Raw genomic sequence first — 27,176 nt, 5'->3', positions numbered from 1 at the left:
CTCCAGCACTGGGAGACCGAGCACCTACCACTTGAGCCACTGGGGCTGTAAAAGCGATGCACATAAATGCACGGTACTGATGAGCTAGCGCTTCCCAGTGGGCTTCTAGGTCCTGTTCCTGCCGCTCCTGTCAAGCCAGTGCTACGCCAAACGGGCTGTTTCGTGGGTGCCGCCCGCAGCTCCTTCCTTCTAGACCCTCCACCCGTTGCTCCAGACGCCGCTGCAGTCCTCTCAGCTGTAGTGGAAGGGAAAGAAAGAAAAAAGACACGAAAAGCCTGCAGAGGCAAAACGCTTCCTTCTCCTTTGCCCAGGTCTCAAGACGCCTACCCGTACGAGGTGAGCGTCTTGCCTGGTTTGTTTTTCTACCTTGTCCTTTGGCCATACTTATACCCCCTCTGTCCTTTTGATATTCTCCTGGGGGCCGGGCCCTGCCCAGCCCCCTTGCAGGTTTCCCCTCACACCTTGCCTGTTGTTGGGGGCCGTTGCCTGGCAACGCTGGGGCAGTGGCGCCAACTGGCTGCCCCTCCCCATGTTTCTTCGCGCCATCTCGCCCCCACCCCACGCCTAACCCCCCAGGCCCTCTATCGGGCCGTACTTTGCACGGCCTGGGGCCTGGGGCAGTCGCTTCCCCTGGGCGCAGCACAACGCTCTACACAGGCTGGAGGTCCTTCTTTTTTTGTGTTTTTCTTTCTTCTTTTTTTAACTTTTGTCCTTTTTGATCTTACGGCTGCGGGTGCTCCATGTCTTGCTGCGGCCGCCTCCTCTCCACATGATTTCTCTTCCTTTTCTTGATGACAGCGGAGGCCACAGAGGCTGCAAGGCCTGCGGGCCGACCCTCCCCTGGCGACATGAGCACCCTCCTCACAGAGGGCTGTGGCCAGGGAGGATCCGCCAGCAGAGTTCCGGTCTCTCCTTTGTTCCGCGTTAGGGGTGATCGGGACCTCCCCCTCGCCTTTCCCCTGCTGGCGGGCCTCTGCATCTTGCAGGAGCAAACAGACCCCCCCCCAACTGTCTCCCTCGTGGTGGATGCCGCAGAGTTGGGCGCTGGAGCACATATTTAGTACCCCTGTGGATGCGCTCCTTCCTGGTTCTTGGCGGGGGGGGGAGGGGAGGGTGGCCCATCTTAATTTTGTGGTGGATGCCGCACAGCAGAGCGTGGACAACCTGCACAGCCAATGCTGCTTTTGGGGCGGGTGCTCCACTTCTTTGCACTCAATGTCCTCAGTATCCCATGGGCACTGACCAACTATAGACCGACCCAAAATAGTATCTTAAAGATCAATCTTGGGGCCCTGTTGGAAAAACATGGCCGTACAGAAGTCAGCCCACCGATCCTCAGCAATTGGACATTCATTCTCAAAGGCCCTTCCTCCTACAGTATTATTAATGATGCCCCAGAACTGTCTGGCATTTGCATGAGTGATATAACATAGTCTGATTACCCTTAGTGTGAAGTTCAATATTGCGTGATTTGACTATGTTTCTATGTCGTTGACAGAGTAATTTTTGGCCTTTAGATAATGAGTCATGCTTAAACCATTTGAAGCCAGATGTTTCAAAGAACTTCTAAGTGCCCGTTTTGAATTGGCGATCAAAGAATCGAAGTGATGGGTAAGATTTTTCTTTGAGCAGACTTTTTGAGTATCAATCATACGTTGCATGCAAGAAGCCTTACCCCTACCCATCGCATCAGTCACTTCAAACATAGAACGTGTGAACTTATGACAGAGCTTATTATCTCAACTGAGCCTCCTACCTACTCCCTCCAAGAAGATAAAGGCTGCAGGAAGGAAAGAGTCATGTGCACTATGAGGCAGATCAACCGAAAAGACCGAAGCTAGATGGTCTCCTGCGCTAAAGTGAAATAATTTACATGAACCTTAGGATAGTGTAACCCTGGTGGACATATATATGAAATCAATCTGAGAGTGCTGGGAATCCCTATGCCATATATAGGTAGGCAGCTCATCTAAAGGTAGATAGTGCAGCAAAAATAGTTCCCAACTAGTCATATATAGTTCCCAGTCACTAGCTCTCTAACAGCTGAACTGAATGGACCCCAGCCAGCCCATTTAACTGGGGGTCTCCAAACAGCCCTTTAAGAGCACCCTCGAGATAGTTGGCGATGCAGATTCGTACAGATTCGTACTCTTGCATCAAATAACTATGACAACTCAATAGTTTGGCAAAGGGAGTCAGTTTAATGACAAGTACAAAAAACGGGGAGTACAATGAATATCTGCAACTGCTCGATCTTCCTTCTTGCTTCAGCTCCACTTAATTTTAGAAAAAACACAGTATTTATATCAAAAACTCCTCATCATTGACGCGCAATCTTAAAAACCTAACATGCAACGTGATTCGTTATAGGCAGGTAACTTTAACATAGGTAACATACATGTATGTGGTAACGGGGAGAGGGGATTAGATAATCAGTGTCAGGTGGGGCAACTAAGCCTTTCCTTCAAAATGGCCACTATAAACGTCACTAAAAGTACAATGTCCCATTGGTTCTACTCACTATAAGATCCTAGATTACACAGTTCACTATGATTGGGTTGGCATCAACCCCACTCATACTTTTCCACTTATGTATAGCAGCATGCAGAACAACCAGCCAGGTGCAGGGAGTTTGTCTGCACCCAGCTTCCCTCCAATTATGTTACAATCGATCATCACCTCAGTGGTCATGTGTCAATTACTTCTTTGTAGTTTGGCCTCGAGTCTGCTTCTTGGTCTGAGAAAGTTTGCGTATGGCAGGGATCCATGCGTAGGTGTTAAAGTCTCATCCCTTCCTGCCTGCCTTGTCATGTGATTCGGACACCGTGAAATCGGCCTCTTCTCCGTGTAATTTTGTGTATTTGATTTAATTCTGCCAGTCTTCTGCCATCTGTGGCTTATCTTGACCTTTCTGAACGGGATACTCTGTTCTTTTTCTCTTTAATTGTATCCACTGTTGGCCTACTCTAGCCCGATATGTTCTTGGCATGGTTACCTTCAGCTGGGCTTCTTTCCGTCTTAATTCTCAATTTGTTTGCTGCAACACTCTCCTCTTAAGACCTTTTAGTAACCTTTGTTCAATTCTGCTTATGTGTGTAGTGGATTTACACTCGTCTATAAAGTGCTTTTGAGGTATATATATGTATAGGTTGGCGCTTACTGCAATCTATTTGCTACTAAGCATAAGCAAGCTTAATGATTTCTTTGCTTCTTTTTGTTTCTTGCATCTGTATACGTTTAAACTAACTGAATATCTTCATCGTGCATATGGCATAAGTTTCTGCGTCTTGACATCAACTGCTTCACCTTAGATCAGGATGTCACTTATCCATGGTATTTCATCTCTTTGTCAGTATTCTTAGGTCATTATATCTTCTATATGTGTGTCAGTCCAATTTCTTATGACGCCACCATTCGTCTTTCTTTAATATCTTCTTGGTTTCTTCGGGTATTCCATTCTGACAAAGGTTATTTTGTCTTGCCTGTAGATATGGTTTTCTCAATGGGTACCTTGATGTCCAGGTCTTCTTAGGTGTCGGTACTTCAATAGGTTCTGTTACTATGATAGGCACTCGGCAGAGCCCAACTGCGGCTCTCTGCTGGTTTATTTGTTCGTCATACGTCACATAGTTTGGCGTGAATGTAAATGGCACTTCGAAAGGGGTGGCTGGAATGTGGATGGTGCTTGCCACTTCCTCTTCACCGCTGTTATATGAGGAACCGAAGACTGCATTGGTTGAATTGAGTACACTGCCCTCATAGCAGTTGGAGTTGAAATCACCCCCCACTATAATCAAGTGGGTGAGGCCCTCAACAGGCCAACCTTCAAACAATTGGTATAATCTTGAATGTAAAGATTTCATGGAATGTCTAGCAGGGTTCCAATAGATGTTAACCAGAAGTAGCTTAATGTTGTAACAGCTAGTTGAAATAGCAACTGCCAAGAGGGAATAATCAGAATAGATCAACTCTGATCTGAGTTGAAGAGAATGATCGATTGCAATGATCAAACCCCCACTAGGCCTGCCCCGTTCTGCCCAAACCACTGAGCTAGGGTAGGTATGGTATCCCTGCAGATCAGTGACTGGTCAACGCCTTAATCGGGTGAGGGTTAGGGTTGAGTTGGTACTTGTCGGAGCCTGTAAGAGAGCAGATGGGTATAGACTAGTCAGTACACGGTTTGGCTTGAAACTGCGTTTATTTGTCTAAATTAATATCATTGAGAACAATAGGGCTCAACAACTAGAATTCTGTCTTTGACTCCTTACTTCGACAGTCAATATATTCTAGTCTTTGACTTGGCTGGTGTGACTAATGAGCTTGTTAGTGGAGGAGAGTCCTTAGCCAATTATAAGTTAGCCTTCATGTTCTTTCAGTACATGACCATCCAAAGGACGATTTTGCCCTTCATGTAAGTTCGCTTACAGTCTTTTATGTGGCTTTACGTGCGTGATGGTTAAGGGTTAATGACAAATGTCAATAGGGCTCAAAGTTCTACTACTTTATCCTCGTAGATCAGTTATTGATTTAATCATTCTCTGTAACTCTGGTAACAGTTCCCCTTCTCACTGTTCTTCACCCTTTAATTTGTTTTAACTTCCACTCAGCTGCTAACTCAGTAACTTGTCTTTCTCACCTTCCGTAATATATCTCAGACTTGTTCCGAGTACCTCCGAAGAGTTCCGGCCCCTCCTCTTCAGGTGAGGCCTTGCGGATCAGCTGTCTCACTGACGGCGGCCTCCTTTGCAATAGTGGGGGCTGTGGCGGGGCTGCGCTGTATCTCTCAGCTGTCCTGACGGCTCTGGAGGGCTTTGCCGGCTCCTCCTCCGCGATGGTGGGGGCTGGAGCGGAGCTGCGCTGTACCTCTCAGCTGTCCTGACGGCTCTGGAAGGCTTTGCTGTGCCAGCTCCTCCTCCGCAACGGTGGGGGCTGTGAGCGGAGTCGATCGGGTGGTTACAGCTGATCGGCTGTGTTTTCTTTAGGCCTCCAGCCTTCGAATCGCCTTCATAACTTCACAGCTCACCTTGTTACTTCGCATAGCTTATCAACTCGGGCCAAACAGTATTAATATAAATCTTCACACGACGCTCAACGGGAGCATGTCTTGACTTAACTTTTCGGGCTAAACCTTTCATTAATAAGCCCATTCATAAACAACCTCTTCTTCAGGGGAAACCCTATGCTCCTGGCTCTTTTTAAATCCCTAAAACAACAAAAACAGAAGTCCAGTTTTAAAGAAAAGCACCTTTCAGAAAATCTCCTTCTCTCTCATTGGATCACTTAAATGTCTTTCTAACAGAGAGGATCCTCCCTTCATGACATCATCCCCTGACTCTTCCTGGTTTGATGATGAAACAAAAGGGATTTCATTGGCTCTGATCTCCCTTTTCTTCTTCCGCCTTATCACAGTGCCCCATCAGTGATTTGAGTGTCAACTCAACCCAGGACCAGTCTTTTTGACTCACATTAGGAGTCGAAGAATATAAAGCGGAATCGCCATTTGAAGTAACCACAAGGCTAGGAAAGCTGTCGTGAGGTGGTATAGACAGAAATGCCTTTGCATCTTCTTTCGATTTGATCAAGGAAAGTTTGAAACCCATGGAAAGCACATTTTTCCTTGGTTCCCACACCATGGTGAAAGCAATTTCATTGTGAAAATAACATCCCAGACGGTTATTGTTTATCAAAGGTAGGGAAATCAAGACTGTCATCCGAGTTAAGGGCTTGCAAAAGGGGAATCTGTTGAAAGATCCCCAAAATCTTGGTGCGATTCATCTGCGTTTCATTATGGTTGGTGTTACTCTCCCATCCCAGCGTTTAAAAAAGGTCTGGTCCTGTGAATCTGTTTTTTGCGTGTCCACTCCCAAATTGGATTCCACAATTGCAGCCTCTTGATTAGTGTGAACCATCTGGTTAAATGCTTGGGGATCCCCAATCTGGGTCTTGGATGATGACATAACAATGGGTTGACCCACAACTTGAGTCCCACTTGCTTGAGTCGTAATTTGTAGTGCCAAACTGGAATCATTTGGAAGCTGAAGGAAGGATGACATTTTTGCTTGATGACTCTTGAGAATTTTAGGATAGTCTGGGTGTCAAGATTCTGAGGATTGGTAGGTGCAGTCAGGACATGGCCTGTTCCTGGAATTGTTAAGGGGCATGGACCCGTATCAGTTTCCACAGTCTTTACTACTGTGATTTGCTTCGTGAGTCCTGCCAATACCTTCCTTAACTTTGACCAAACCATCAGCAGCAGCATTCGATTCACTGGCAAAGTTATTCTGTGAACCCAAATCATTGGCAGGCAGCTGGCTTCGAAATTTTAAAGAGGAGCGTTTGGACTTTGTGGCTGGCATGTTTAGTTTTTATCCTCTTTATGTTGTTATTTTTTCTGTTAGATGGTTCACTGGAATGACCCCCTTGAATCTGACAGCCCCCCACCTCAGCTATTAAATTGCTCTCGATTATCTCTGGGGCATTCGATGATACTGGTACAGGGGAATCAAAAAGGACTGGTGAAGCACTTAGTCGTGAAGAAAGCTCCACCAAGACGGATGGAGTGTTTGGTTTCTGAGTAATGTTGATAGGATTGACAGCTGGAGCAATGTCCTCACCAAATGGTTGTGGAATATCATCACGGGCCGTAAAATAAAGTTGAACTAAACTAGCATCATTAGACAATGTATTCCATTTGAAAATGAATGATTCCAGTGCATTGAGTTTAGTTGCGTTTGAGGTTGCAATGTCCTTCATGTTGTCATGTAACCGAAGCAGCGATTCCACGACCAGATGAAGAGCAGAGTTGGATGAGGGACCCAGCATATCAACACTCGGGAGAATGTTGGATTGTCTTCGCATCTCTATATTTTTCGGTGTAAATTGATTGAAGTTGATACAATCCTCTTTGGAAAAGCCCTCCTGGATGGCCTCAAATAAGTCACTAGGTTTTGTTCTTATGAGATTTTTGCAAGAACGTTCTTCACGCAACAAATTGGAGACCGCCATGTCATCGCATAACCGTAAAAAGGATTCATCAAGAATAGGGGACATATCCCTCATTTCAGATAGGGTGAGGTCAAAACGCACAGAATGCAGCTGTTCAGGTATCATTTTTTTACATACACTGGGGGAGCAGACAAATTAGCCAATGAGTCTGTGGTGGCTAAAAGGGATTCTGATGCCAGTACTTGTGCATAAGTGATTACCTCACCATTATGCACCGCTGAGGAACGCATCTCAGGTTCACCCAAGCAGATTCCCTGTAGCATTGTTCCTGGGGACAGCGGAAGCCACGCAGCATTAGCTGCAATTTCAATGACGCCAGCTGGAGAGGCTGCTAATGACAACAACTAGAATTCCCCCACCAAGAGCTAGAAAGGGACCGAACAGTCCTCCTGGTGTTCGAGAGCTCCAAGGCAAACACCCACAGTCGCTCTCGAAAAAACAGTGTAATTCAGCAGCCAAGAATAAGCGCACCGAATCTCATCTCGGGCAGTAGGGGTACGATCCCTGGTTAGGACAACAATAATGGCAATAGTTCGACACCACCCAGTGCGTCCTGCCTAATGCCCTCCTTTATAGTCTTCACGGTCAGCGCGGGCTGTGCAGACTGTAGAACCAACTCTGCACCAACACTACGCCTATATTAAGTAAAGCATGTGAGTGACTCCAGACATCACCACAATGCCTAATACCAGAAGAGAGGGGCCGTCCAGTCTCTGCTTCCTTTAAAGTGGCACTCCCCAGTAGAGAGCAAAGAAGGCTGCTTCAAGAGCCAAGCCACAGAGCACTTGCAAGTTGTGCTGTGTCCCCTAGCAGATTCGGGTGCAGCTCAGGAAAAACAACACCCCCTCTAAGTAACGCTCTGAGGTGCAGAAAGCACTCACTGCAGCGCGTGTCCAAGAGGGAGCTAACAGAGCTTTTAAGCAGTAGCTCTCACCTTCAGGTGCCGCTTGCCTCTCTCTTCTTTAATCTGGGGTGGCACAACTTCTGCACTTGTCTCAGTAGGTCCACTGCTGCCACTCGAGGTCCAGAACCAGGTGCCTCACCCAACGCTGCAGTTGCTGTTTCCCTAGAATGCAGGGCTCCATAGCAAGCGTGACTGCGCCTGGTCGGCGAATTCTGTTAGAGGAAAGGCCCACAAGACGCGCTATGCCTAGAATGTGAAGTCACGCTGCAGAGGTAGCACTTGCTCTGAGGCTTGCGAGAGCTTGCAGCTGCATCTGTCACAATCCGCGTTTACTCCGTCACTCGTCCCAAGCCACTAAACGAAATTGAACACCCAAAGTTTTTGGTCCTTCTATGGACATGTAGGTGCAGGGATGCATGGGTGCTGCATTGGACCTTTTTTTGTTTTTGTGTTTTTTTAACTGTTTGGACATGACGGTGGGGGCTAGTACTGGAACTCAAGTTTGGGGGTTTTAGGTGTCATGTTTTGGGCTAAGCACACATTACATGTGGTTGCATGTTTTTTGTGTTTTGTGCATTGTTTGTAGGGTATTTTCCCCTGTTTGATTTTGGGGATTTCATGGAATGACCGGGTGGGTTCTGAGTGTGTCATTTTGCAGCGAGTTGCTGCCGGGGTTCTGAATGGATGGGTGGGTTCTGAGTGTATTGCAGTGAGGTGCTGCCAGTGTTCAGAATGACCAGGTGGGTTCTGCGTGTTTTTGCTGTGAGGTACTCTGTGTTTTTGTGTCAAGCGATTATTACCCTACTCTTCTTTGGCAGAGGGCATTTTGCCTGTCAGAAGTTGGTCCGGGGTAACTGTTGCACTGGGTGCTGTGCCGTTTACCAGTTTTGCAGTGAGGTTCTGCAGGGGTTTTGGTCAATAGTTTTGATGCCTCTTATGTTATCCGAGGGGTTGTCTGCAGTGTTGGTTGGTCCAAGATTTGCTGCCCTATAGGATTTGGCCTGTTTTATGTTGTGTGTTCCTTGCTGCACAGTCGGTTTATTATTTTGATGCCCTGTGAACTTAGTGGGGTTCCTCCTGTTAGCATGGGGGGTGGGTGTCACCCGTTTGTTTCTTTCCTATAGTTGGTTTTTTCATTGGGTTTGCGTGGTGGCCACATGTTTAATTCTGTGAGAGAGCTTGTCATTGTTGGGTGATGTGTGTGTGTGTGTGTGTGGGTGTGTCATTGTCAGGTCCTGGTGTTGGATTTTGCTTGTGTGTGTTTGTGTGGTTGGTGGAATATTAACGCAGGGTTTTGGGTCTACATTGTAGAGCCCCTGGAGGTACTTTGTTGTTTATGCTCCTTGTGTTTTGGTTGTTTAACGGAAGGAGGTGTGCGGTAGTCTTGCTCTGGAGATGCAATTACAATGCATGTGGGAATGTAGTGAGGTGCTCTGGAATGTGGTGAGGTCATGGTAGAATGTGGCGTTTGTGTGCGACTGCTTGGGGTTTTATATCCGGCAGTTACATCTAGGAGCTTGAAGGTGTGGATGTGCCAGTGTCTTACTGCCTACTTACGTCACTTATCTGGTGGGTACCTTCAAACTAATACACTTACCTTAAATAGCCTGGGTCACTGTGTCTTCATGGTTAACGAACCACACAACGATTATGATGTGGTGTTTTGGCAGCTTTATTGTTTTAACTGTCGGGCATAGTCTCACAACAAGCAACAGCATCATGGACCGTCTCATTGTTATCCTTGAACCTGGTGACCTAAGCTGGAAAGACAATGCTAGATGACCGTTGTAATGGATACCCATGAGTTGAAGGTGACCATTAATGCTGGTTGCTGGTGCCGGCAGTACACTACTCAGCCTGCATGACATGGGGATAGCTCCGATACTGTAATTACTAGCATCACTGCCACAGCAGTGTGGGTTGACAACAGGACAGACAACTGCCAGCAGCACCAACAAAGGGACAAGGCCAATGAGTACAGGCTACTGCCAAAAAAGAGTGCTTGTCATGAGTTCCAACACGAATATCTAGCTGTACTGTTTGTCAGTAAATGCATCAGTTCACAATGTGTTCATCCGTTTACTATGGGAGCAAAGTATGTTTGCTCTTTTTTTCTGTGAGTTGGCGTTCAACATTTTCCACTTGAAACGTATAGGGCCGGAGCAAAATGCTAACGGCGATATGTTTACAGAAGCAGTTAAACATGTCTTAGTTCAGGACACAACTCGTAGGTTATGGCATTTTGTATTATGTTGATTGGTATGTGTAAAACTCATGATTTCCCGGTGCAGTGCAGCCAGCACCCAGAATCGGCCATTTGAAGTTGCAGTTTTAACACCAAACATGCGGACACTCTGGGGAGCAGCCATGGCTGGTGGACACAGTGGGCTAGGAGGTGTCTGTCCCAATCTCTAACAGGCTCCGAACTATCTGGTCCTTGGCACTTGATTTTTTTTGTTTTTGTTTGTTTACAATGTAAGCACTGCATATATTGCTATGTGTCGTCTGTGTATTTACAAGCATGTTTTACACTTTTTATTATAATCCTGCATGGTGCGGCTCTGCTGTGGGAATGGGGCCTACGTTACAGCATCACACATCACTATATCCAAATGTTCTACACTTCTATTAAAACGAGGGCAGGCAGCCGATAGTATTTCACCCTTCTGTGTCAGGTTCAGTGCTACTCCCCTTTTGCTTTTACTGTCACTGGTGGAAGGCCTCATATTTTGGCATTCCAAACCCTTCCTTGTGCAGGCGTTGCATTTTTTAAACATTCTCACATTTTTTTTTTGTATTTTTTTTTTTAGGTGAACATCAGTGACATGGCTTCCGAAAGTGTTAAAAAACCACAGAAAGTCAACATCTCTTCCAGCATCGTGGAAGCCAACTCGCCAGGTGAGTGTGAGTGTGGGTGTGAAAGAGAGGGAGGAGGGCGCATGTACATATGTGCGTTTTATAAAAATGTACTTGAGTGTCTGTGTGAATGAGTGTATGTTACCAGTGATTGCTGTGTGAATCAGTGATTGTGTAAGCCAGCAAAAGTGTGTGTGTGTGTGTAGCCTATGTGAATGAGTGATTGCATAAGCCAGTGAGGGCCTGTGTGAGTGAGTGTCTGTGTGAATGAGTGTTTGGTTAAGTGTGTGTGTGTGTGTGTGTGTGTGTGTGTGTGTGTGTGTGTGTGTGTGTGTGTGTGTGTAATTCGACCATTAGCACAGTGGATGTGCGCTTGCCTGGGCTTTTTTAAAATTCTACATGAAACTGAATGATGGTAGGTCAACCTCCGGAAAATGTGTGGGGCTAATCCGCACACATTTTCCTACGCTCACCTCATGACATGCGCATAGACTTGTGTACTCTGGGTGGACATAGCCTACAGGCACATTGCCCCTGTTATATTCAGTTGGGCTCTCACAGCAGGAGTACACAATGCATCTCCAGAAGGGGGAGGGACAGACCTTCCTCCTGCCATGGCCAACCTAATTAACTTACAAAGGTGCCATGAATCTGTGCTGTCCTTTTGTTGAGCCCTGCAGCTGGTTGCGGCAATTCACATATCATTCAGAGGGTCATTCAAACAGGCCTACATGGGGTCTGGCTGCAGAGATTAATAAAGGAGACAGGAAACCTTCACATCATTTCATATGCACTAGCTCCCGCCTATCCGTATCGATTGACAGTGAACTGTCATGTCTGGTACAGCGTCTTTACAGTAGTTCACCCCGCAGGGGGACCCCACTGATAAGGTACGAGTATGTGGTTGGCAGGAGCCAGAAAGTCTGGTCTCACTGCAGCTTCAAGGAAGGCCTGCCGCTTTAATCAGGAACCACAAAGAGCTCCATTAACCAGAGAGAACCTTTGATCCACAACTGACTGGAACATGGGTGGGACTAAGTATTACATGTTTTCACTCCTTTACCTTTTCTGTTGCAAAGCACTCTGGTTATGACCTCAAGCAAACAGGATATTGTTGGTGGGGGACCTAGGACTGGTTCATTAAGGTAGGCTTAGCCTACACCAATCCCTGTGGACCATTTGACTTAAACAGAGGGCAAGATCCTATTTTGGCAGATCTGTGGACTTTGCAAGGAGTAGCAAGAAGAACTCAACCTTGGACCCTGGCTGAAGGTACAGTCTGCCTTATTTCTTTTGCCAATGAATGAAAGCCCTGATTCCTAAAGAGGGAAGCAAGGTCCCTCCCTTAAACATCTCCCAGGGAACAGAGGGAGATAAAGAACCCAGAGGACTCTCCAGCAGCCCCAGAACAGGTACCCAGCCAGCACACAGTGCGCCCTGCTCTGCAGCAGGCTTCCTAGGTGGGAAGTGCCAGAAGGTCCCTAAACCCGAAACAAAGGACCAGGCAGTTGTCTGCAACACATTCCCCAGCTCTGGGCCATATGCCTTTAAAGGACGACGCAAGTCCAGTGAAGAAGCTAGGATACGGGCATCGATGAGCCTCCACTGACGTCCGCCTTAAAGGAATTTTGTTTGAGACAGTCTAGTCCCTCGAGCTGCAATTGACTGCAACATACATTTTTAGGGAACAGTCTGCACAATAGCCACACCATTTCAGTTGAAGCCTTTTCATACAGTGTCATCCCTCGGATTAGCCGGCTACGGAGCCTGGACCGCTTTGTCGTCTAGCCACGGCTCAATTGGTTCTACTCGACGGGAAGTGGGGGAGGAAGCTTAAAAGGAAAGACCTAGCTTAGTGAGAGCCTGGGTTGGGAAGTGGTTGTGGGGGGGTGGCGGGTAGTGGGCATGTATCACTATATGGACTAGCATGGCCAGTCAATGGATTGATGTAGATCCAAACAACAACCACAGTCTGTGTGTCTCTCCTCACATTCCATGACAATAGTATTGTTGCAACAAGACGAGGGGGGAAACCGGAGGAGGACAAAGCAACAATCTTACTAGGCCTTGTGTCATTAAGATTGTGTAAGTTCAGGGAAGAGGGAGGGGAGAAGTATTGGGGGGGAGAAGGGAGAAGTGCAGGTAACTCAATAAATGATGCCAGAGGGTGGCTCATACGTGCAGTTAGAAGGGACTATAGGGTTGCAGATTCCGACCCTTAAGTGCTGGGGGAGGCCCAGAGGTAGTACAAGGGCAACTGGACATGCAGCAGCCTGGGTCCGAGTTCAGTGGGTGACCAGGTGACTAGTGCGCGGAGCAGTAGGGGACATCAGCAGGGGAGAGGAAGAGAGAAAGCGGAAGCGAAAAGGAAGGTCTTGAGATGCTTCCAGAACTGGAGGTGGTTCTGCTCAAGTTTGAGAGAGGCAGGGTGGCTGTTCCAGATGGAGGCCCCAGCTGAGGAAAGAGATCTGCCCCCCCTCTCTCTGCTTGGAGAAGCATCTGGCCCTCAGCGTTGGAGCTGGATGATCGGAGAGCTTGAGAAGGAAGATGTTTAGTAAGAGAATGTTGGATGTATTGCGGTCCCAGGCCCCAGAAAGCCTTGTTGACAATGCAAAGGGTCTTGAACTTGATCCTCGCAGCCACAGGGAGCCAGTGAAGAGATTACAGAGCTGGAGAGATACGGTTCCTGGGCTTGAGGCCAAGGACAGGTCTTGCAGTCCTGTTCTGGATAAGTTGGAAAGGTTGAAGAGTAGAGACAGGCAGATTTAGAAAGAGGCTGTTGCAATAGTCCAGCCTGGAGAGGACCAGGACTCTGGAGACTCCGAGCTACTGGGGGAAGGTGAGAAAAGGCAGAATACCTCTGAGGAGGTGCAGCTGGAAGTGTGACTTCTTAGAGACGTCAGAGAAGTGAGGAGAGAAGGAGAGGGTGGAGTTGAACATGACACCAACGTTCTTAGCCTCACAGGAAGAAGCAGTAAGGGGGCCCAGAGTGGGCTGCCAGAGAGATAGAGGAAAGGAGGGTGCAGGTGTCCCGATGAGGAGGATCTCAGTTCTCAGTCTTACTGGCATTAAGGCAGAGATCATTGGTAGCACACCATTCCTGAATTGCTGCCAGGCAGTCTGGTATGATAGAAGGAGCAGAGGTGGTTGAGGGGATCCTGAGGGAGAGCTGGGTGTCATCTGCATAACACTGAAAGTTAGAGCAGAATGTAGTGATGCAGTGGGCAAGTAGTGGTTGAAGAGCCAGTGAGAAAGATTGGATCCCTGGGGAACACAACAAGTAGAGAGAGATGGAAGATGGGAAAGACCCCAGTTGGACCCGAGAGGGTCGGTCAGTGAGAAAGGTCAACCTACGCCAGAGCAGTGATACCCAGGTTGTCACAGAGGCGATTCAGCAGGATGGCATGGTTGACCATGTCAAAAGGAGATGATAGATAGATAGATAGATAGATAGATAGAGGAGGAGGACTACTACTCAACTGACACACGCTTCATGGGTCGGATGACCGAGAAGGTAGGTAGCAGTGCTGGGGTCGGCTTGACCTGAGGGATAGAGAGAGGTGGGAGGAAAGGAGAAAGTGGTCACTCCAAGAGAGAGGATTGGTAAGAGAGTTTGAGAGGGGAAGGTCTGAAGAGATCAGAACATCCAGGGTATGCCTTGCACACAGAGAGAGAGAGAGAGAGAGAGAGAGAGAAAAGAGAAAAAAATATGTCCCAGCACAAGGGTCAGGCAGAGTCAGGCAATTGCTGACAACTACACACACCTGTCTGCCCTTTCCCTTCCCCATACAGATCAAAAATGGAGCATGAGAGCACACTCTGACCAAGGCCGAATGTATGAAGAAGCAGCTAGGGAGGAGAAAGGCAGCAAGACCTGAAAGGACGTCAAGGAGGGAGTTGCCCTTTTCAAGCCAGACCTGCGAAGCCCTCCGACAAAGGAAACATAGGACTGCAAATTGAAGCTGGCGAATGGTGTGACGGGTGTCAGTGGTATATGGAATCCTCCCACACTGATAGACAGGACGGGTAGACTCGGTTGCCATTGTGGTACCATCCTTGACTCCAGCTGCAAAAGAAACGCCTATGGGTTCAGCACAGCTGGTGAGTCGGATGAACCTGACAGTGGACCGGACTGTGTTAGGCTCAAGGTTGCAGTGGCAACATTAAGAAGATTAATGGACGGAGGTCTTTTTGTGAACAAACTTGGTACCAGAGATAGTGGTCTGGTGCCACGTGGGTGCTCATTCCAAGGTCTCCAGCTGGTACCCATCTCTTGAACGGAGAGAATGTGGAATTACAAAAATATCGATATTGAAACTACAAGTACCAAGAGGCCATAGGGGAGGCCAGCGGAAGGTGTCCGGGTGGTCATACAAGGGTCAAGCCAATCCTCTTGTACAAACGAAAGTCCTTGACACGTTGCACAAGTTTTGCTGATTGTGTATTTGTGAACCCGACTGAGAGAATTGTGAAACAGGTGTTTGCGCCTGGCGGAGGGGAACGCCGTGTGAACTGTGATTTTGTGAATCCCGCACTTGCCACTGTCTAACAGAGTGACCCGGCAAGACGTGATTGCCCTTCGGAAGTCCGTTTAAAATTGGCAAGTGCTTTGGAAGGTCTGAGCCCGGATGAGGGGGACCCAACTAAAACTACATGGTTGTTTAAAAAGGACAATGAGACTTTTGAATGTTACAAATGAGGAGATTGTGATTAAAATGCAGTAGTGAGCCCGACAGAGGGACGTCAAAAGAAAAGCTAAGGGAAGTGAATCCCACATTGCGAAGAAGCTAAGAGAACTACATTGTGACAACAAGTATGAATCCGACTGAGGGATGTCCACAGTGAGTGGTTGGTCTGAGGGAGGCTGATGACTGAGAAAAGGCTCGGAGCCTGGCTGAGGGGGATCCAAGGGTGAAGGGTAATCACCCAATGTGAAAATTACCAGAATTAACTTTGTTGTTTCTTTGGCATATCAGGCCCTCTGAAGAAAGAGACTTTGCGTGAGAAGAGACTTGGGCACAGAAGGCTCTAATATAGAGAAAAGGAACTGTAAGCTCGTGCCTGAGAAGCCCAGGAGTGCGCTGTGCTCAAGAGTCCCGCCTTTGCCCGCTCTAAAAACGTGGGGAAGGGAGACCCCGGCCATAACATCCTGACTTATCATTTTGTGAACATTTCTTTCTTTGTTTGGGAACATTATCCCACACAATACTGTAGCCTAGCGGTAAGGATTGGCAATCGTTTTCTTTTTTTTAGTATAGGCCCTTTTTATTTGTCTAGACTCTACTCGGGCTGTATTATTATTTTTTGATGGTCGTAGCTTGCTCCCATCTTAGATTTAGGTTTAGATTGGGTGTTTATCTCACCCATTTTACAGTTTAATAAACACCCTTGAACTGTGATCACTTGTGTCTGTCTTATTTTGATACCATGCCTTCCTAACACAGCCCTGCACCCACTGCTGTACAAAATCGAACGTGCTTCTAGGCTACTGGAAGCTGTGACAGACCTGTTGCTGCTTTGCTTCAGTCTTTGTTGTTAAATGTGCCAATAGGTCTCACATATTGCCAATAATGGAAAAGAATGACTGACTACTTCTCGCAATTGGTGTGTATTTGTATTTTATTTATTTATATAGCGCACCGGGCCCAAGGGCATCTGGGCGCATATCATAGGAGGCAAAGTTATAATTCCATCCAAGGAATAGAAGACTTTACCAGCTTGCATTAACATGCAGTTAGGGCTCCGATATGACACTAATGCGTACAATATAGGAAAGCAAGCGGCATGTACAAGCACGAGGGCTATGCAGACATTTCCTCTAACCAGTGTAGCATAAGAGTCAAGGAGGTTCAAACATGAAAATAAGCAGAAGAAGTTATCTACATACAAGAAAATGGATGCAATGTGGAAAACGCGTCTTTTATATATACGTGACTAAACGGCAGCGTGCTCAGGTGTGTGACAGCGTGGCAGTGTCTCAAAGGTTTTGTGCTAAAAGCCACCCTTTAGTTTTGTTCTTGAAGGCTAGGAAGGCTCAGCTCTTATATCATTAGGAAGGGTATTCCAGAGCGTAGAGGCAAGGACCGGGAAGCTCTAGCCGCCCGCTTTTTATCGTTTAACCTAGGGAGGTGGAAACTGTGGGCTTGGGCCACTCTCATAGGCCGGGTGGAAGTGTGCGGTGTAAGTCGGTTGGCTAAGTAGGTAGGTGCCTGGTTGGTAAGGCACTTGTGAGTCAAGGCAAGTGTTTTCAAGGAGATTCTATGCTTAACGGGAGGCCAATGTAGATTGTGCCTGTGGTTAGAGATATGGTGGTTTCTTGGTATGTTTAATGCTGCTCTAATGGCATTATTCTGAATGACTTGCAGTTTGTTATGGTTAGATTGACTAGTCCCTAGGTAAAGGGTGCTGCAATAGTGTTCTGGCCAAAGCGATGCAATTGGTGTAGTTAAAAATGGTCTACATGCAGAGATAAGTTTGCATGTATATGCAGACGCTGAGCTGACAGCATTGGTTTGCCTGCATAGTGATAGTGAGGAATCGAGGTAGATTCCTAGTGTTTTGGTGTCCTTAGATACCTTGATGTTGCCATCAGTGATGAAAGACGTGTAGGACGGGTCAAGTGTATTGAGACTCTGGTGTGAACCCAGAATAAGTAGTTCCATCTTGTCATCATTGAGGCAAAGCTCATGTTGCGCCATCCATGCCTGAATACCCAAGTAGACATCATTCAGGGCTTTAGTGGCCACTGCATAGTCTCCCGTGATGGGGATGAGTATCTGGGTGTCGTCGGCATTGTAAGTGTACGAGACACCCAGATAGTCCAGAGCATCAAACAAAGGTTTGGTAAACACGTTATAAAGAGTTGGTGACACACAAGACCCTTGTGGTACACCACAGTTAATGGGAGCAGTCTCTGCAGATGCTGACAGAGAGAAAACCCACATAGATGTGTTGCTTAAGAAGGATCTGATCCAGGCGGTGGCAGAGTCAGAAAAGTGGGCGGCTGATATGAGGTGCTGGCAAAGGATGTGGTGATTGACCAAGTCAAAGGCCACTGAAAGATCAAATAATAGCAAGACTATTTTCCCGTTGTCTTTGAGTACCTCAATCTGTGTTTTTAGGTCGATAAGGGCAGTATAAATCCCATGCACGGGCCGGAAACCAGATTGCCTTAAACCAAGAAGATTGTTAGCTTCCAGATAGTCCTGGATCTGGAGGTAGGCGGCCCGGTCCAATATTTTAAGCAAGAATGGGACCGTGGTAATAGGCCTATAGTTGGTAGCTACGCTAGGATCAAGGGAGGGTTTTTTAAGCAAAGGGATGACCCAGGTGTCTTTAAGGTTGTCCGGTACTATACCTGTTTTGAACGATGAGTTTATAAAGGCGGTAATGAATGGGGCTAGCTTGTGGGAGGCCTCCTTGATAATGGGGGCTGGGCAGGAATCACCTTGACAATTGGACGGTTTGATTTTAGTAATGATGCATTCAACTTCAGCAATAGAGAGCGGGGAGAAGGTGAAAGGTTTGATGTTGGAAGTGGCCTGTAGGATTACAGACGTAGGAGTATTAAGTTGCGTGTCTGTCTGTAGACAGTTTTGCTTAACTTTGATTTTAGTTTTGAGTGTGTCTTCCTCTCCACCAACACAAAACTCAACTCAAGTTCAAACCTAGTAGAAACAAATGAAGCTCGCTGAATCCCAATCGATTCATTGCGCCTGTAGCTTTCAGCACACATTTACTTGGGTTCTCCATGATTGGTGATCTCTTAAAGGCTCATCACCAAGAAAGTACAAACTGCATGGGAAGAGGCTGCCTGCTCATGATCAAGCCTTTTGTTGCAGCCTCAGACTTGAGAGCCGTGGTCTAAGCTTTTGCGCTCTCCCACCTTGTCAGTGCCACCTCCATCCAGCAGCCCATCTCATCAAAGGTGAGAACAAATATGATGGCGTCACATCCACCCTAAAAGAGCTGCACTGAATACCCCTTCATGCCCTCATCACCTTTAAGAGAACCTGCATCTTACACAAGGTAGTGACAACAGCTGACTGCTACATAAGGCCAAAAAGCTCACCATTGCCGGACACCTACTCAACCCAAGAAGCCACAACATAGTTGGGAGACTAAGTTCTTCATAAAATAGAAAGCCAGCATACTTAACCTGTACCTCAGCACTCTAGAATAACTCTGACACACATAAGTGCACTAGAACAACACTGGCTCACCTAGCTCTTGCAGTTCACAAAGGAACTAGAGAGGCAACTCTTCCAAGAGCATCTCGTCCTTGCATGCTAGATTTCTTTCCTCCTGCCGCTTAAGAGTCCACTAATAAAGTTTAGTAAGGTAACTCCTCACATTACACCCCGCAGAACAGCACTCGGTTACTTTCCAGAAAGGTTTGCTCTATATAAAACCCTTGCATATGTCCATTCGTCCCTCAACCAGTGGTGGGCTTGGCTTAAAGGAAAATGTCTGCCTTTGATCTTGCCATGGAATACTGCCGGCATTGATCCCAAGCTTCTTGATTTTAGCTGGGAGATCCTTTGTTGGCAAGCAAAACATTCTACTAACTAAAGAAATCTGGGCATTGACGCTTGTATTTTGCAGCGTTGGGTGTTCATGCTTCCCCTAGTAGCAAGGATAGAAATGTGGGTGTCTTTTTGATGTTGTTGTCATCAGCCCTAGACTATGCCGTAACTTTGTGTCATATACCCACCCTCTGGAACTTGATCCCGGTATCCGCTTGGAATGCCCCCATAATTCACTAGTTTTGCAAATCTCTCAGAACGTGGCTTTTTCAACAACTCCTGAACAAGGGATAATCTTTATGTCTTAACAGACTGATGCACAGACTGCATCTCACTTTGCTGCATTACTGTTAAAAGAAGCCAACTTAAACTCTGGCCACCCACACCCTGTACAGCGCTCTGCTGCTCTCGAGCTAGGTCCACGCTTTAAACAATAAAATAAATAGACAAAACGCGTGATACTGCTTCTTAATATGTACAGGTGCTCCATTCAGCCTGTAAAGGGAACTGACTCACTTTATTTGGTACATTTCTGCAATGTCCTCAACAGAGGATTTGATAAACAACATGAGTTGTACTCAGGAATGTAATCAATATACAGTGAGTTCAACGAATTTACAATAACAAATCACTTTTATAACCAAACCTAAATAAAAAAAAATGTTTTTTTTTTGTTCAAATTATATATGGTGGGTGGGGTAAGGGACTAAACGGGGTGGGGAGAGGGTTGGTGTAGGGTAATAAAGCTGGGGAACAGGGGGTTTAGGGGGAAACACCCCAAATTGAAAAACAAAAATACATTCTGTATTTTTAAATTATTATTAATTTGTTATAAACGTTTGTTATTTGTGGATTCGTTAAAATCACATGTAATCATGTGATAGACGATGGCCGCTCAAGCAGATAGTTTGGCGTCGATCAAGGGCATTGTCTGCAATCTTAATATTGAGAAAATAATGTTCATCGTGGACTCGGTACACCTGCATCACCTAACATATACCATTTGGCAGTAACAGACCACAAAAGGGCAACATTAGAAACACCTGTTACTAAAGTGCTTAGAAATGGAAGGGATCCAGCATTAAGCGATAGATAAGCACGCGTATGAGACAGGCGAGTTTTCTTGAATTTCTTTTTCTTTTTTTTACAGCGTGTTCTCTTATTAGTAGATGATCTTCCTATGCATAATTGAGATCAGTTGCATATATAATTCAGTTCATTCAAAGCAGTAATTTTAGAATAATGCAGAATATGTGGCCTTCACATGGACAACTGGCTGGAGACCAGATTTATGGCTGAGATCTTTCAACCCACTCGTTAAGGGCAAAATGGCGGATTCTGAGCACTTTAACCTCAATTCAAGTGTTGATTACACTTCATTTGAGGATGCAATCAGGTAGGCTGGCACTATGAGCAGTCCAGCATCATTGTGGATTTTTTCACAATGAATCGTTCACACTGGACTTGTGATTTTGGAAGTTGAGGTCCTTAAAAGATCAGCGAGCGGCCGGCCCATGGTCCTCTAGCATTCCTCCTCGACACCAAGTCAAAAAGTGAAGATGAGGTTAAAGCATTACCTTGAATTTGTTAGCTGCTGTAAAGCAAATGGAAAAAAGCCAGTGGGCATGTTGCAATCAGGACCAGGTAAACACACTCCCAGGTGAGTCACCTGGCACTGCCTGAAATGATGACATGTCTTGATCATACAGTCTCCCCTGCTGACATTATCCAATCCGTAAAGGTATGGTCCAAAAATTCTGATCTCTGTCAGACTGCACTATTTCTTCACAAATAATGGGTACCAAAGGGGTCCTGCTCTGTCATCTCTGTAAGAGGGCCCTGAGTGATACTGTTATATGCACTTGAGGGTTCCCCGAAGGATAAATCCGTGATCTTCTCTAATAGGGCCATCTTGAAGTCAAGTCAAAGGCAAGAATATGGCTCGTTCCAATGAGGCTTGGGAGCCGATCTAAAAGGCCATATAGAAAGTGCCAGCAAATTTGGAAGCTCATGGCAGTGGGTGCCTTAGGCATAGATTTCCCTCAATTCCCGGATGTAAGTTCCATTGCACATGTGGGCAGACCATTTCTGGTCCGTGCATAATGGTGGCCGTGTGTCACTAGAAGACGCTTGATATCCACACTTTGAAGGCCCATGGTATCCTGATCTCAATGACATTGGTTGTAATACATATATGAGCGGCGTGCAACTGCAAGTGTCCAATCAAAGCCTAGTCCCAGTGGCCTGATTTATGGGGCCTCCGTTAAATCTTCGTATTTAATTTTCTGATTAGTTGGAGCAGAGCCACTATCTTTTTCCTTATACAAAAAGGGGAAAAATAGCCGACATAGAAGCGTGTGCATGCACTGCTCGGCAACAACATTTGGAAAAGTGACTCACACCAGGCTTGTGCAAATACTCCAGTCTGGGTTATTGTTGTCTGATCTCGAGCTGGTTTGCAGCAGGGGTCAGAGCGGTCCAGAAAGCACTCTTATTAGACATAATTGTTGATAACTACGTCCAATCTCGCATCTGTGGATTTAGTGCATCGGCCATAGCAGACTAACTTAATTTAGGATGAAGTTCCAGACCTCGAGGTTTCAGACAATAATGGCGATTGATAGAGATTCAGTTCCTTCGCTTGGATGTCATCCATGTTAGTGGGGCGTGGAGGCAAGGCTGTATTTATGTCCCCACGCATCTTTAAATTGCATACCAAAGTCCTTCCTTCTATGTTGGAGTAGCCAACTCAGATACTGCCTGTTTCGACTCATGGCTTCTTCAGGTTTTCTTCTTGTATGCGGACAGCAACCTCTTGATAGCAGGCACTCTTGGCTTCCTAAAAAAGAATGACAGCATTTATCATCTATATAAACTAACAGGCTTTCTCTAACAATGCGTGTAAGCCACATACCCTTCCACCTGTTCTACACAATCTCAATCTGCTGTCTAATACCACTGACCAGACCTATGTGATAATCAAAGAATGTGACTTCTTGGGTTCAGACATGGTTTGGAGCGGTCTGCACTGTGAGAAACCTAAAGATGTCTCACTTGCTAGTCCACGGAGATCTGTCAACCAAGTGGCAAGGACACGGCCATCGCTATTAGATCCAGTTCCTGGGGGTGGACCAGTGAGGGAGGATCACCTGGATGGGGGGGGTCTTCAGGGAGTGGAAGAGGGACTGCGATGGGTGAGGCGCGGTACCCCCTTCCTTATAACACCTTTTCCCCATCCTACCCCATAGGATATTTAGAAACTCAACCCCCCCTTTTCCTACACAAACACTTTCTCACACCGTGAATGACAAATGACAACGGACTAACACCAGAGCCGTTTACCTGACATGTCCCAACCCCAGGGTCAGGCAGAGTCAGGCAATTGGTGATAACTACACACACCTGAAGACCCTTTCCCACAGGGAAAATAGGCGGAGCACGAAAGCACACTTTGAGCAAGGACAAACGCACAAGGAAGCAGCTATTCCTGGACGGCAGTTCAAATGGAGGAGAACGGCAGTGGAAACCGAAAGGACGACAAGGAGGGAGTTGCCATTGCCCTTTTCGACTCAGACCCGCAAACCCTTTTGATAAAGGAACCGTAAGACCGGGAATCACAGCTGGTGTTTGGTGTGACAGATGTCAACGGTACACAAGGCCCTCCCACACTAATAGCTAGTGCAGGGAAAAGAGCTTGCCGCTGTAGTACTGTCCTTGACTACAGCGGCAGAAAAGCCAACGAGTTCAGCACAGCCGGTGAGTCGGAAGAAAGTGATAGTGGACCCCACTGTGTTAAGCTCGAGGTTGCAGTGGCAACATTTTGCATAAAGAAAAGAAGATAATAGACAAAGGTATTTTTGTGAACAAAGGAGGTAGAGTGGTCTGGCGCCACGTGGGGTCTCATTCGAAAGACTAACGAATGTCCTGCTCCTGAACAAGGAGAATATGTTGAACTGAGAAAACTACGAGAACCAAGAGGTCCTAGGGGAGGCTGGCGTGAGAGGTCAAAGTGATCATACAAGGGTCAAGCCAAAACCCTGGTACAATGGAAGTCTTTGTCACGTTGTGGAATTAACTGTGTTACTGAGGGGAATGCTGTGTAAATTGTGATAAGATGAAACATGCGCTTGCCAAAGAATCACAAAATGACCCAGCGAGACGTGACCGCCCTTCGGACATATCTGTGAGTTGGCAAGTGTTTTGGGAAGGAGGTGAAGGAAGGTCTGAGCCCGGACGAGGGGGACCTAAATAAAGGGAAGAAGGTGGCCCGAAGGATTGTTTAAAAAGACCCCGAGACTCCAGATTATTATAAGATGATGATTAATTGAAAAGCTAAGTGAACTGCATTGTGGTGACAAAAGTGAACCCGACTGAGGGATGTCCACAATGAGTTGTGGGTCTAAGTCCGATTGAGGGAGACTGACGTAAAAAGGATCGGAGCCCGGTTGAGGGGGAGCCACGGGTGAAGAGTAATCACCCATGGTGAAGAATGATAGAAGGAACTGTCCCGTGCTTCAAGCGTGGGGAAGGGCAACCCCAGCCATAACCTCCTGACTTATCATTCTTTGCGGATACATTCAATAGGGCTGTCTCAGTGGGAACCTTCTTTCGAATACTCACCGTGGTATGGTCAGAACTGGTGGTGTTGAGAATGGCACAATCTCAGGCTTCCACCATATAGGCGGTACGGGGCAGGATTTTCTGCAGAGGCATATAACTGCTCCTCTACACTAATGCAGCATTGTAGCATGTCAGTGAGTGTCTGGTGGTCTACTGTGTCGCATCCAGTTAGGAGGACAGGGAGAACTAGGAGGCAAGGATGGCAAATGTTAAGGACATAGTCGATCAACTAGTTTTTTTCTGTGCTGGAACTGGGTATTCAACCAGATTGGTAGGAATGAAGGAGACGGTTGGCATCGATGTGTTGGAAGGCTATTGATTTCTTAAGGATCTTACCTACCTGACTCCAGTGTTGGTTTCTTGAGAAGCAGTTGGATTTGTCAGTTCTTGATGGTTAACGGGAAGGGGGCCTTATGTGAAGGAGCTGTCGATAAATGCCAGGTAAGGGTGGAGTGATTCAGGTGGAAGGGTCTTGAGTACTGAGGCAGGGAGGATGTTGTCAACGTACAATGTGGCCTTGGGGGTTTCTAGGGTGGAAGTCGGGTCTTCCATGATGAGTGTCTTGAAAGTTGTTCTGATAATGGTTGTTTTGTGAGATGTGATGTGTGGTGTGCTGTTGGTTGTGACATTGGTACCTATGTGCTGGTGGATCATCTTGATCTTGTTGATGAAGAAAGAGTTAATGGTGGTGGATTTTTTGATAGAACCTAGAAAATCTATTTACACAGTTAGATTAGAGGTCAGAGGCTGAGAATGATGGGGGAATGAGGCAGTGCAAAAGATTAGTAGACCAATATGAACAGTGAAAGCAGATCATGGGACCCCCAAACAGTTTGCAACCATCATGTGGAATATGAGAAGGAAAAGAGACACAGCAGATATGGAGAGACTGTGGAAGAGGTGGCAAGATAAGAAGGCGGCAGCTGCTAAAGCATGGAGAAGAGATGGCCTGGAGAGTTCTGAGAGCATAAGTGGCTTTAACGCTGGGCTAGACACGGGTGGCAGACTGTCCAAGAGAAACCAGGGTTGTTGAAGAGGATCTGAGGCCTGGAAGCCAATATGGGAAGTCTGCAGAGAATTCAAGAGTGAATATGAGACACTGGAGGCACTGCCGCAAGAGCAACGAGTGGTCCTAAAACATCTGGAGAGACATGACTGATAGCTCAAGGGTAGAAGGATGTGCTGTGAGAAGCCAGTGAAGCATTGATTGGCACTACAGTCACTGCTCAAATCTAAGGATCCTATAATGCCAAGACCATCTACCAATTGATCTTCAGATGGAAGACGCACAGATCAAAGGCAATTATATCAGAGGAACATCAGGTCTGAAATTCTCTGTGGCCCTAGTTGAGGGTCCTCCCAACATTAATAGCTTGGAAAAATCCCTAAATGTCACTTTCAACAAGCCTTCGCATTACAAGAAGACTTGGGATGTAATCGAAACAAGAGGACATATCATCTGCAATTAAAAGGTTTAAAAACTCTCAAGCGGCTGGCCCTGACGGCCTCTCCATTGTCACTCTAAAAGCCAACATTGAGCATTGGACAACTTTTATTTACCATCTATTCCAAGCGATAGCTATCACAAAGCTAATTCCTGAAACTTGGAACTCGGCTATCATAGTTCCTATTTTTAAAAAGGGTTGCCGAGACGATCCGGTGAACTATCGCCCAATTGCTCTTTTAGACATCTTGGGTAAGATATTTGCGTCCTTCTTACAACAGAAGCTGGCAAAGTGGGCTATCAGCTCAGGACACTCTGATATAAGACAGTCAGGTTTTACAAAGGGCGTGGGAACTGAGGTATATCTAACCATACTGAACCTATTGAAATTAAAAGCACTTCAACAAGGCAAAAACCTGTATATCGCATTCATTGACATGAAACAAGCGTTCGATTCTCTGGACCGCACAAAATTGTGGAAAAAACTGATTACCTGGTCGTGTCCGCTTGAATTATTGTGCCCCATTATGGCCCTCCATAATGAAACATCAATCCGAGTGCGAATTAATGAGGCTGGTGAACTCACTGAGAGAATAAGTACGAACAAGGGAGTAAAACAGGGATGCCCCCTTGCTGCCTTACTATTTAAACTATTCATAGCTGATATATCTGAAGCATTCTCTCAGACTCGATGCTTCCCCCCAAACATCGACAGCAACAGTATCAGTTGGACAATTTATGCAGACGATATTGTCCTAATGGACGCAACCCCAATTGGTCTTCAGAGACTCTTATTAGCCCTTGAAAAATATTTGAGTGACAACTCGCTACAAATTAATGTGGAGAAAACCAAGATCATGGCGATTGGAAATTCCTCCAAAAGACAAATTAAAAACTTCAGATGGAAACTCGACGCATTACAGCTACAACTTGTACCATCTGTTCGGTATCTAGGCATCATTTTTAACACCTCAATCAGAGAACATGATTGGATGTCTGATCTCAAACAACGTATGTTGACCTTCGCGCTACAAGGGGCTAAGCTTCATGCTGAATATGGGAAATTTACCCTAAAACCAGTACTAACCTTCTATATTCAAAAGGTGATCCCTTCAATCACCTTTGGAGCCGAGGCCGGCTGGAATCTTGACTATCATCTGTGGCCGACCCTTGAAGGCTTATTTTGGAGACGCATCCTTAAGCTTCCAAAGGGCACCTCAATGATTTCTATAAGACATGAACTTGGAATCGAATCAATGTACAACATAGTTGTCTGGAAATCGCTGGCCTTGTTACGGAAAATGTCAATGACAGATCAGGCTCCGGCTTATCAAATCTTTGCAAATGCAACCAAACAGCAATCTTGCGGTATCATGTTATCGTGGTGCAGCGATTTAAAAAAGATTCTAGACTCTGCAGATATAAAGTGGGAAACACTAATAGCAACCCCCCAACTCGCGAAACAGAAACTAAGAAAGTGGAACTGGATCCAAAACTTAGAACATAGAAATCTTCTGTCTTCATCGATCGACTTAGGGCCATTAATAAACCGTCTAGATCAATTACCTAGATATCTCCAAAAATTTCCATCAAGAAAACATCGCAATCAATTTATGAGACTACGGTTGAACGTTATTACAACTAAGGAGATCCAATGGCGACGAAGAGCTAATACTACTAATATCGAGAATAACCTCTGTAGGTTCTGTGGAAACTCAATTGAATCAGTAAAACACCTGATCATTGAGTGCCCCAACATATTACAGCAACGAACTCGCTATCTTGGGCCTTTTGCCCCAGCTGATGAAGATATGGACAGATG

At 46.2% G+C, this 27,176-nt stretch overlaps 1 protein-coding gene across 1 annotated transcript in view; it reads left to right on the top strand.

Moving 5' to 3' along the window:
- The window catches only part of LOC138473432 (myosin heavy chain, clone 203-like), a 422,216-nt gene that overhangs the window by 65,149 nt on the left and 329,891 nt on the right, over positions 1-27,176 (top strand). Inside the window, exon 2 of the mRNA XM_069612090.1 lies at positions 10,720-10,807. Coding sequence (XP_069468191.1) covers positions 10,735-10,807 — 73 coding nt within the window. The 5' untranslated portion in view covers positions 10,720-10,734. The remainder of the gene's footprint in view (positions 1-10,719; positions 10,808-27,176) is intronic.

The sequence above is a fragment of the Ambystoma mexicanum genome, chromosome 8, assembly GCF_040938575.1.
Source record: "Ambystoma mexicanum isolate Mex_15411 chromosome 8, UKY_AmexF1_1, whole genome shotgun sequence".
In the NCBI taxonomy this organism is placed as follows: domain Eukaryota; kingdom Metazoa; phylum Chordata; class Amphibia; order Caudata; family Ambystomatidae; genus Ambystoma; species Ambystoma mexicanum.
The sequence above is the reverse complement of the archived record's forward strand: the minus strand, read 5'-3'. Positions and strand labels throughout refer to the sequence as shown.